Source organism: Paramisgurnus dabryanus, chromosome 24 (assembly GCF_030506205.2).
Source record: "Paramisgurnus dabryanus chromosome 24, PD_genome_1.1, whole genome shotgun sequence".
Classification (NCBI taxonomy): domain Eukaryota; kingdom Metazoa; phylum Chordata; class Actinopteri; order Cypriniformes; family Cobitidae; genus Paramisgurnus; species Paramisgurnus dabryanus.
The window spans coordinates 9,751,045-9,763,674 of record NC_133360.1 but is presented as its reverse complement, the minus strand read 5'-3'; the positions used below and the strand labels follow the sequence as shown (position 1 = coordinate 9,763,674).

The following is a 12,630-nucleotide window of genomic DNA, read 5'->3' as shown; positions in this document are numbered from 1 at the left end:
CAGTGCATTCTGGGATTGCTTTATTTGTGAATTACAGTAGATCTGCAATGTTGTCTTCACTGTAAAAAATGATATCATATGAACTTAACAAATTAAGTTAAAGAACTTCAACTAGTTTTTCTAAGTTATGTCAACTTATTTCAAGTCAATAGATTCTCCTGATCTGCATTATTCATCAGTGTATTACAGTATAAATATGGAAGTCATTATTATGAGATACATAGTCATTATTTTGAGACACTAATTCATCATTATGAGATATCAAGTCATTATAATGAGATACCAAGTCATTATTATGGGATATATGAGATACTTTTCATTATTATGAGATACTATTTCATTATGATGAGATACTAAGTCATTATCATGAGATACCAAGTCACATAGGTGTCGTTTACACTGGTGACACTGGGGACATGTCCCCACCACTTTTTGAAAGCATTTGGTTAAATTTTTTTTAAAAATCAAGTGATACCTGTGCGACTTACGACCGGTTTTGTGGTCCAGGGTCACATGTGTTGCGTTGTATGCTTATGGTGTGTTTTCTTTTACATATGTAATGAATTTCATTGTAATCATTGACTTAACGTGCTGTTGTTTTCTATGGTATGGTGCTTTGGCACTGTTTGGTTGAGTTGGTCTTGCAGGGACTGTTACATGTGCAGTCGACATATTTGAGGGAATTATGCTGAGTATTTTCGTGTTGTAGATTGGCTTACGCTACGCCCATTTTTGATGTGCTTTTATTCAATATTTTTCCGTCCTGTTGTAATGTTTTTTCATCTGATCTTTTTCCCCCACCACTTTTCAACACAAACTGACGCACCTGCCAAGTCATTATTTTGAGATACTAATTCATCATTGTGAAATACGAAGTCATTATTATGAGATACTAAGTCATTATTTTGACATACTAAGTCATTATTATGAGATACTAAGCAATTATTATGAAGTACTATGTCATTATTATGAGATATATGAGATACTATGTCATTATTATGAGATACTAAGTCATACTAAGTCATTATTATGAGATACTTATTCATTATTGTAATATATAAGTTTTTATTATGAGATACTAAGTCATTATTATGAGATATATGAGATACTATGTCATTATTATGAGATATTCATTATTATATTAAATAGTCATTATTGTGAAATACTAAGTCATTATTATGAGATACCAAGTCAATTTTATGGCATACTATTATGAGATACATGAGATACTAATTCATTATTATGAGATACTAAGTCATTATTATACATAGTCAGTATTATGAGATACTAAGTCATTATTGTAAAATACTAAGTTGTCATTATTATGAGATACTAATTCATTATTTTGACATACAGTACTAAGTCATTATTATGAGATACTAAGTCATTATTATGACATACTAAGTCATTATTCTGTATTATTATGAGATACTAAGTAATTATTATGAGATATATGAGATACTAGGTCCTTATTATGAGATACTAGGTCATTATTATGAGATATATGAGATACTAAGTCATTATGAGATACTAAGTCATTATTATGACATAGTCATTATTATGAGATACTAAGTCATTACTGTGACATACTAAGTCATTATTATCTATTATTATGAGATACTAAGTCATAGTTATGACATATGAGATTCTAATTCATTATTATGAGATATATGAGATGCTAAGTCAATAAGAGATACTAAGTCATTATTGTGACATAATAAGTCATTATTATGAGATACTATGTCATAATTACGAGATATGAGATACTAATTCATTCTTATGAGATACTAAGTCATTATTATGAGATAATAATTAATTCTTATGAAATACTAATTCATTATTATGAGATACTAAGTCATTTTTATGAGATACTAATTCATTCTTATGAGATACTAATTAATTCTTATGAGATACTAAGTCATTATTATGAGATACTAAGTCATTATTATGAGATACCAAGTTATTATTGTGAGATACCAAGTCATTACTTAAAAAGTAGGTTAAATTGACTTGCATAATTAAGTTGCTGCATTTTTTATTTTCCCCAAAAGTAGTTATTTTAAATGTAGTGATGTTTCCTCCTTAAGCTTTTATACTGTGAAGCTTTTGATGCCATACAATTTTGGCTCTGTAGATAGCACGCTAGGTGTTGGAAAATAGATATTGTCTCATATTCCACTAGTGACAGCACAATGTTTCTCTTACTTCACGCTCAGACGGTTTAATTTTACAATTAAAAGGGTCACTGTGGACGGTAATTGTTTTGAATTACAGATTGAATTTTAAAGGTTATTACCAACGCGGGGACCCGGAGGTTCGCTACGCGCTGTGAAACATAAGGTTGAATGATCTCGCCCGTTCGCCCTTGTTGTCCTTTTATAAATACTAATTGAAAATTACATTTGACAGCGCTGTCGACGGTCGCCTGGCCTCGGGCGCCACTTAAAGCAAATCAAAGTTGAGGTGACATCACCTTCATTTCCACTTACCGTGTCTGTAATTATTGCAATGCAGAAGCAAGAATTGACATAAAGCGTAGGGATTTGCCATCCCATGAAAGAGCCTAGTTTAAGGAACGGGAAAGGAAGACAAATAGCGATTCCATCATCCTCCGGAGCACCTCATCTCTCGCTAATACAGTCTCACCGGCTTGTAAATTGCCTGCCATCACACTTACAGGTGGAGATGAGATGAAAAGCAGAGGAGAACGCAACCTGTCACCTACCTCTGCCGATAAATCCCGATGTTGTATGAGGGATTTGCGCTGACCTTGCAGAAACGGGACAAAAAGCCTGGGCGATAACCCTTGATTTGTGTAATCACAGGGCCCGTAAATCTATTTTTAATGGAAGACAGCTGCTAACTGTTTCGTCTTTCTCCGCCGCGGTGGCGAAGGGCAGGCCTCTTGTTTTATTTGACACCACTTTGACTACGGTTGAAGGAGCAGGTGCGCGTCTGTGTGTGAGATGAGGGCGTACTTATTCAATAAAATACGATGGTGTGACCCCATATACTGCGAAAATCAATTCCTACGTGTATATCTTGTATCATGTTTCCGCTACACGGTAGAATAATAGGACATCAGTTTGTATAGTCATGTATTTAGTTCACACCAAGACAATGGGGTTACTTTTAATCGGAAGAAGTGAGGTAAGCATTTCAGGGCATTGCCTCATGCCACCCGACATCAGCGCATCGTCCCGAGTGTACGAGCATAGTTAATGCATCAGCAGTCTGTTTGGGTTGGGCAGCCGTTTGCAATGCGTACAGAGATTGCGGAGACTGAAATTGTGGGTAAGGGATGGGAGAGGATCGGATGCTGAGGGAATCTGAACCTGAACTGACATTGATCACCCACTGAGACAATAATGAATGAAAGTAAAGTTTCCCCCCAAAATTCAAACTGTCATAAGGAATCCTATTGGGTGATTCTTGCCAAATTAGACTTATGAGGTGTCATGAAACATTTTGATAAAAAAAGTAAATGCAGAGTAAGAGTATCAAAATAAGAAGCATACAGTTACAAACATCTCTTCATGTTTCAAATGACATCATACTGCAAAAATCAATTAAATGTAATGTTTTTGGTCTAAAAACTAAACTTATTTTCTTGGGATGTTTTGCAATGTGTACAAACCAATTTTGTTTTTTTTTCCACATTTAAGGGGAACATTTTCATTACCGCAATGTGTCCATGACTGGAATTTGTTTCTTTGACATGGAAATATTTATAATAAAAAAATCTAAAAAATAAAAAGCTTCAGTGCATGTTATACTATAAACATTTACAGTAAAGAAACATGTGGTATTTGGTGATCATTGGTAAATGTAGAGAAAATAATAAGGAATGTAAAAGTGTCCAAGAAAAATTTTGTCATCCTACGCAACAATTTTCAATCATTATTGAACTAACATTTTCAAAAAACATTTGTTGGAAGGGAATTGACTGTGACACTCAAGATGGCTACCAGGTACACTGCAAAAAATTATTTTCAAGAAAAAAAATTCTTAGTATTTTTGTCTTGTTTTTAGTAAAAATATCTAAAAATACTTAAATTAATATGATTTTTCTTGATGAGCAAAACGACCCAATAAAATAAGTCTAGTTTTTAAACCAAAAATATAAAATGTAAGTGATTTTGTTCATAAAACAAGCAAAAATAAATATATATATATATATATATATATATATATATATATATATATATATATATATATATATATATATATATCTGCCAATGGGGTAAGCAAAAAATCTTTTTAAACACTAAATTACAAAAAATTCCAGAAAAATTACCTTACCCTATTGGCAGATTTTTTTGCTTGTTTTATGCACAAAATCACTTACATTTGATATATATATATATATCTGCCAATGGGGTAAGCAAAAAATCTTTTTAAACACTAAATTACAAAAAATTCCAGAAAAATTACCTTACCCTATTGGCAGATTTTTTTGCTTGTTTTATGCACAAAATCACTTAAATTTGATATTTTTGGTCTGAAAACTAGACTTATTTTATTGCGTCGTTTTGCTCATCAAAAAAAGCATCTTAATTTAAGAATTATTTAGATTTCTAGAAGACAAATTTTTTTTTCTTGAAAATATTTTTTTACAGTGTAAGCAGTTATAATTTTTTTCTTTTCAGATAAAAGTTGAAATTTTGTTTGTCATAGTCCCTAGACAACTTTTTAGTTCTCATTACCGAAACATGAGTTTGTAAATGCATACATTTAATGTAATATCATGTTGCGGTAATGATCAATTGATAATGATAATTCTAAAAAATTTAAATAATTCTATAGAAAAATATTTTTTTAAATCCTCTAAAATTAATGGTTATAGTAAGTTCAGACCTTAATCTTATATGTGCAAAAATAAAATTGGCTTCAAGGGCTTTTTAAAAAAATCTGATGCTGGACACCTTCCAAATCTGGATTTCGTGAGAATCACCCATATTGTGATTTTGGTCATATCGCCCACCCCAATCTGATGTAACTTTGTGTTTAACCTCCACAATGCAGGTTATCCCAACGTTCCCAACAGGACAGCCAAGTGCACAACTAGGCCATGTTTTCGAGGCGTACAGTGCATTGACCTACGTCCTCCCTATACCGGGTACGTATGCGGGCGATGTCCTCCAGGTTATCATGGCAATGGACGAACCTGCACCAAACAATCAAAACATCCCGGTAAGTACTTTTCAGTTAGATTTAAATCTATTGGATGAGTTAACCTAAATCCCACAAATTAAACAATTCAACTTTTTTAAAAGCGTTGCATCATCACTTAGACTTAATTTTCATTTCGTCTCTGTTCGAAATTCATCCATCAATGTTTTTCTTCCAAATCCTCGCTTAATCCCTTTTGTTTCATCTTCCGAAAGCGCAGAACTCCGGTAATTAGAGAAAAAACGTAGCGAACAGGAAGCGAAGCTGTCGTAATCCTCCGAACCAGACAGGTGCTTTGATACGCTTGATAACTAAGACCTGGAAGCGCCTGATGCTTGGTCATGCACACGCTTGCAGAGGACTGGCTTCTTCCCAGTAAAATAAGACAAATACGACAGTAAGGAATTTTGTGTAAACTCATATAAAGATGAAGAGCTAACATACTTTTTAACAAAAATTACCAGACTGAAACTTATCCCTTATTATCCCAGCGTGTTCATTTTCCGCTATGGAAATTTGTGTTGTTTTACTACTTAATCTTTTTTTGCTTGAAAAATCCTTCGAAATTCATTTTTCACGGACGCCGTATCGCAACACGCCGATAAAAGCCCGCAGAGCGCAGTAATGACTTTTAATGTATTTCTCTCATGAATGGGCCGCTGTTGGAATCGTTCCTAATAGTGCCGTTATCAGAAGTGAATCCGTGAGAAGCCACAGTGGGAACTAGAAAAGAAAATGCTTCATTTTGCAAGCTAATTCCCTCATTGTCGCTACATGCCCCAGATTCACACACGCACTAAAAAACAATGCTGTTTTATCTGTTGTTGGAATTGTTGCAATGTAATTTTAGCTGTTTGTTGTATTGCATTTTAGTTCCTCCTGCAGCTGATTTATCACAAAAGCACACAAATCTGCATTGCATTAAGTAACGTTTATTGCATCTGTGCTTCTGGAGGCGTCAAATCTACAAAAGGTAGCTAAGGATCTCTTTTCTGTCCTATTCTCATCTAGCTCTCCGCTTCCAGCCACCACAACTGACCCAATCCAAGATCAACCCATCTTCCCATGGTGCTTCCCATCTGCACCTCCCCGTACTTCCTCAGAGACGCCTGCCCTCACCGGCAAGGTCCCCACACCAGCAGGCCACAACTCGCATCCCCCTCCCGCCAACCTTTCCACCTGTCACCGTAAAGAAAGAGTCAGCACTGACGGTGGCACGCGTGCCTCCTTTATCCAACAGCAGGGGACGAATCCTTACTCGCTCTCATAATCAAATAAACACCCTTCCGAGTCCGCAGGGGCAAGATGCTTCATTTAAGGTCCTGGCAGGTGGATTTGCAGGCGTCACACCTGGAGTGACAACTAAGGTCACTTTACCTCACACGTCGAGGCATGTTGAGACACCTTCACAACAACCAAGTCAGTTCACGATATCCCAGTCTCGACCTTGGACTCCTCCGAATGCCCAACCACCCCTAACAGCGGCTCTGACCTCACTGTCGTTTTCGCTCTCGGAGTCGGAGTTCTCTGCAGATGGAGGTTTTGAAACTGGAATCCAAGACACTTACGAGACCCAGCCGCTTTCCAAGGAGAGCTTTATCTACCTTGGTGAACCCACCCAAAGCCAGTCCTTGGACACTCAACAGTCTTTACGAAATAGCCGAGTCCAAAGCAAGAGCGGAAATGTGGTAGTGTTGGAGGAGAGAAGTTTCACCTGCCCAGATGTTTCTTGTTTCCCGGGAGTCCACTGTGACATTAAAGAGGATGGGAAAATCGGATGTGGACGGTGTCCTTTGGGGTACACTGGAGATGGACGAATGTGCAGAGGTAACTTTAGTTATCCAAAGATACATTTTTACCAATAGTGGTCCACATTGCAGTTTATTCTGGTCAATACCCACACACCACACAGTTTTGTTTCAACTAGAGGTCTTCACGGGATTTGAAAGCCCGAGGTCCGACCCAAGACAAGAGCCGGTTCGAGTTTAAAAGCTTAAAATGTGCCTCGGACGAAGGTCGGTATAATATTAGTGCCATCAGGTCTTGGGCAATTTAAAAGGAATATGTTTTTGCCAAACAGACCAGAGAAGACCCGAACTATCTCGCTCGTGTGCATCGAGTCCTTTTCCGCTTGTGACATCGTGTGGCTGGCGGTAGGTTTCATTGAGCCAGACCTGTCCATCAATTTTGAACACACATTTAAGCGGTTACCTTGGTGTCATCATCAGATAACGAGTGAAAATAAATGGAAATGTGTGCCAAATTGGTTGTGAGGCCACACACATCAGTGCCATTTACATTCAGGTTCACTTTTCTTTAAAAAAAAAAACACGTTTTAGGCATGTCGGGTTTGGGACAAAAGTGATTCAGGTCATTTCCGGTCAGACACATTTCTTTGGACCTGAGAAGACCTCTAGTTTCAACATGCTACATTTAGGGGCAGGTCTATCAGAAATATAACAAGCCAGCTGACACTAAAACAAAGTATGCACCATGTTGAGTTAGATTAGATTTGTGTAAATATATGTTTATGTTTACATTCATGCATTTACAGGCACTATTATCCAAATTGACCTATAAGGGATTGTTCACCCAAAAATAAACAACAAAGTAAGATATTTTGAAGAATGTTTGTAACAAAAACAGTTCTGGGGCACCATTGACTTCCATAGTATTATTTTTCCTACAATGAAAGACAATGGTGCCTCAGATCTGCTTGGTTACTAATATTTTTCAAAATATCAGAACAAAGACATTTGGTTTGGGACAACACAAGGGTGAGTAAATTATGACAGAATTTTCACCTTTAAAGGGACAGTCCACCCCAAAACACTCATGTTTTTACAAACCTGTATAACTGTCTTTTTTATGAACACAAAGTAAGATATTTTGAAGAATGTTTGTAACAAAAACAGTTCTGGGGCACCATTGACTTCCATAGTATAATTTTTCCTACAATGAAAGACAATGGTGCCTCAGATCTGCTTGGTTACTAATATTTTTCAAAATATCAGAACAAAGACATTTGGTTTGGGACAACACGAGGGTAGTAAATAATGACAGAATTTTCACCTTTAAAGGGACAGTCCACCCCAAAACACTCATGTTTTTACAAACCTGTATAAATGTCTTTTTATGAACATGAAGGAAGATATTTTGAAGAATGTTTGTAACAAAAACAGTTCTGGGGCACCATTGACTTCCATAGTATTATTTTTCCTACAATGAAAGACAATGGTGCCTCAGATCTGCTTGGTTACTAATATTTTTCAAAATATCAGAACAAAGACATTTGGTTTGGGACAACACGAGGGTGAGTAAATAATGACAGAATTTTCACCTTTAAAGGGACAGTCCACCCCAAAACACTCATGTTTTTACAAACCTGTGTAAATGTATTTTTTATGAACATGAAGGAAGATATTTTGAAGAATGTTTGTAACAAAAACAGTTCTGGGGCACCATTGACTTCCATAGTATTATTTTTCCTACAATGAAAGACAATGGTGCCCCAGATCTGCTTGGTTACTAATATTTTTCAAAATATCAGAACAAAGACATTTGGTTTGGGACAACATGAGGGTGAGTAAATAATGACAGAATTTTCACCTTTAAAGGGACAGTCCACCCCAAAACACTCATGTTTTTACAAACCTGTATAAATGTATTTTTTATGAACATGAAGGAAGATATTTTGAAGAATGTTTGTAACAAAAACAGTTCTGGGGCACCATTGACTTCCATAGTATAATTTTTCCTACAATGAAAGACAATGGTGCCTCAGATCTGCTTGGTTACTAATATTTTTCAAAATATCAGAACAAAGACATTTGGTTTGGGACAACACGAGGGTGAGTAAATAATGACAGAATTTTCACCTTTAAAGGGACAGTCCACCCCAAAACACTCATGTTTTTACAAACCTGTATAAATGTCTTTTTATGAACATGAAGGAAGATATTTTGAAGAATGTTTGTAACAAAAACAGTTCTGGGGCACCATTGACTTCCATAGTATTATTTTTCCCACAATGAAAGACAATGGTGCCTCAGATCTGCTTGGTTACTAATATTTTTCAAAATATCAGAACAAAGACATTTGGTTTGGGACAACACGAGGGTGAGTAAATAATGACAGAATTTTCACCTTTAAAGGGACAGTCCACCCCAAAACACTCATGTTTTTACAAACCTGTATAACTGTCTTTTTTATGAATACAAAGGAAGATATTTTGAATAATGTTTGTAACAAAAACAGTTCTGGGGCACCATTTACTTCTATAGGATTATTTATCCTACAATAAATGAAAATTGTGCCCCAGATCTGCTTGGTTACTATTTTTTTTAAATATCAGAACAAAGACATTTATACAGGTTTCGCCATCATTTTCTCACTCTCATGTTAATACAAACCTGTATAAATGTCTTTTTATGAACACGAAGGAAAATATTTTGAAGAATGTTTGTAACAAAAACAGGTCAGGGGCACCATTGAACTCCATAGTATTATTTTTCCTATACAATTAAAGACAATGGCGCCTCAGATCTGCTTGGTTACTAATATTTTTCAAAATATCAGAACAAGGACATTTATACAGGTTTGGGACCACATGTGGGTGAGGAAATAATGACAGAATTTTCACCTTTAAAGGGACAGTCTACCCAAAAACACTCTCATGTTATTACAACCCTGTATAAATGTCTTTTTTATGGACATAAAGGAAGATATTTTGAAGAATGTTTGTAACAAAAACAGTTCTGGGGCACCATTGACTTCCATAGTATTATTTATCCTACTATGGAATACAATGGTGCCTCAGATCTGCTTGGTTACTAATATTTTTCAAAATATCAGAACAAAGACTTTTATAAGGATTTTCACCTTTAAAGGGATAGTTCACACAAAAAATAAAAAAATTTCATCATTTTTTCACTCTCATGTTATTACAAACCTGTAAAAAATTATTTTTTATAAACATGAAGGAAGATATTTAATTTTTTTGTAAACATATAATTATTTTTTTCTACTATGGAAGACAATGGTGCCCAAGATCTGCTTGGTTACTAATATTTTTGAAATATCAGAACAAAGACATTTATACAGGTTTGGGACCACATGTGGGTGAGTAAATAATGACAGAATTTTAACCTTTAAAGGTATAGTTCACCCCAAAATGAGATTTTGCCATAATTTTCTCACTCTCATGTTATTACAAACCTTGTATAAATGTCTTTTTATAAACATGAAGGAAGATATTGAAGATTTTTTTGTAACAAAAACAGATCTGGGGCACCATTGACTTCCATAGTAGTATTTTTCCTACAAAAAGAAAGACAATGGTGCCCCAGATCTACTTGGTTACTAAAAATTTTCAACATACCAGAACAAAGACATTTATACAGGTTTTGGACAACATGCGGGTGAGTAAGTAATAACAGAATTTTTACCTTTAAAGGGGTTGTTTCACCCCAAAATGAAATTTTGCCATCATTTTCTCACTCTCATGTTATTACAAACCTGTACAAATTTATTTTTTTATGAACATGAATGAAGATATTAAAGATTTTTTGTAACAAAAACAGATCTGGGGCACCATTGACTTCCATAGTATTATTTTTCCTACAAAGAAAGACAATGGTGCCCCAGATCTACTTGGTTACTAATATTTTTCAACATATCGGAACAAAGACATTTATACAGGTTTTGGACAACATGCGGGTGAGTAAATAATGACAGAATTTTCACCTTTAAAGGTATAGTTCACCCCAAAATGAAATTTTGCCATAATTTTCTCACTCTCATGTTATTACAAACCTTGTATAAATGTCTTTTTTTATAAACATGAAGGAAGATATTGAAGATGTTTTTGTAACAAAAACAGTTCTGGGGCACCATTGACTTCCATAGTATTATTTTTCCTACTCTGAAAGACAATGGTGCCCCAGATCTACTTGGTTACTCATATTTTTTTAAATATCAGAACAAAGACATTTATACAGGTTTGGGACAACATGCGGGTGAGTAAATAATGACAGAATTTTCACCTTTAAAGGTATAGTTCACCCAAAAATGAAATTATGCCCTAATTTTCTCACTCTCATGTTATTTCAAACCTGTAAAAATGTATTTATTTATGAACATGAATGAAGATATTGAAGATGTTTTTGTAACAAAAACAGATCTGGGGCACCATTGACTTCCATAGTATTATTTTTTCCTACTATGAAAGACAATGGTTCTGCAGAACAAAGACCATTTATACAGGTTTGGGACAACATGAGTGTTAGTAAATAATTCACCTTTAAAGGGATAGATATGAAATTTAATTATTATTACAAATCTGTATAAATGTCTTTTTTCTGATGAACATGAAGGAAGATATTTTGAAGAATGTTTGTAACAATATATAATTATGAGCCCCATTTACTTCCATAGTAGAAAAAACAAAGACATTTAACAAGTTTGTAACAACATAAGGGTGAGTAAATTATGAGACAATTTTCATTTTTGGGTGAACTATCCCTTTAAATATCAGTATGTGAACCCATGACCTTTGCATTGCTAATGCAGTGCTCTTCCAATTAATAATAAAAAATTATGACTGTTCAATAAATAACAATTCCCTGAATTCATGAACTTATTAAAACTATAGATAGAAGAACCTTTAGAAATATGTTTGTCATTCCAATCCCATTATTCTGCATTAACATAAGTTCAGTCTACGATATTTACTCAACAAAATAATTGCACAGGTATTTTTTCAGACATTTTTTTCAATATAGGCATGGGGTAAACATGTCACAGGTGTCCACACAGAGCTCTAAAAGCAGATGTCAGGAAACACAACATTGTCTTTAATCAGTTACCCAACTTTATACTTACAGAAAATTATAGGATCAATCTTAAACCTCTTGTGCACTTTTAAGCAGTTGCATTAGTTGCAAAAAGTACATGCATTCATTGACACATCCTGTGCTCCAGGCTGCACGAAAAGGTAAAATATGTTTGCGTGCCAATGCATGTTGTGAAGTTATTGGTGTTTGTTTGCTCTTTTTTGCATCCTCAGCTGTATGCAGGCATGCGTGCGGTAGACACATGGAGTGTGCGGCCCCCAACACGTGCCGCTGCAAGAAAGGATATAGCGGCCCTAACTGTGACACAGGTTATAAATGTTTTACATTTTTGTCATCCAAAGCAATTTAAAGTGCATTCAAGCAATACATTTTATCAGCATGTGTGCTCCCTGGAAATCAAACACATCACTTCATAAGTAGCATTTATGACTATTATCACCATAATTTTGAACCCAGGCACTGAATAATGTCATTCTTTGTAGCTATCTGCAGTCCTGCTTGTGTGAACGGAGGTAAATGCATTGCTCCAGATGTGTGTGAATGTGAGCCAGGTTACCACGGAGAGACCTGCGAAAGCGGTAAGTGTGCATTTACTTAGCTATAC

The 12,630-nt window shown here is 35.1% G+C and overlaps 1 protein-coding gene across 1 annotated transcript in view; it reads left to right on the top strand.

Annotated features, from left to right (window-relative positions):
- Window positions 1-12,630, top strand: part of LOC135726627 (von Willebrand factor D and EGF domain-containing protein) — an 83,445-nt gene that overhangs the window by 61,444 nt on the left and 9,371 nt on the right. The window contains exons 21-24 of the mRNA XM_065244652.1: window positions 5,026-5,193; window positions 6,184-6,999; window positions 12,239-12,334; window positions 12,509-12,604. Coding sequence (XP_065100724.1) covers window positions 5,026-5,193; window positions 6,184-6,999; window positions 12,239-12,334; window positions 12,509-12,604 — 1,176 coding nt within the window. The remainder of the gene's footprint in view (window positions 1-5,025; window positions 5,194-6,183; window positions 7,000-12,238; window positions 12,335-12,508; window positions 12,605-12,630) is intronic.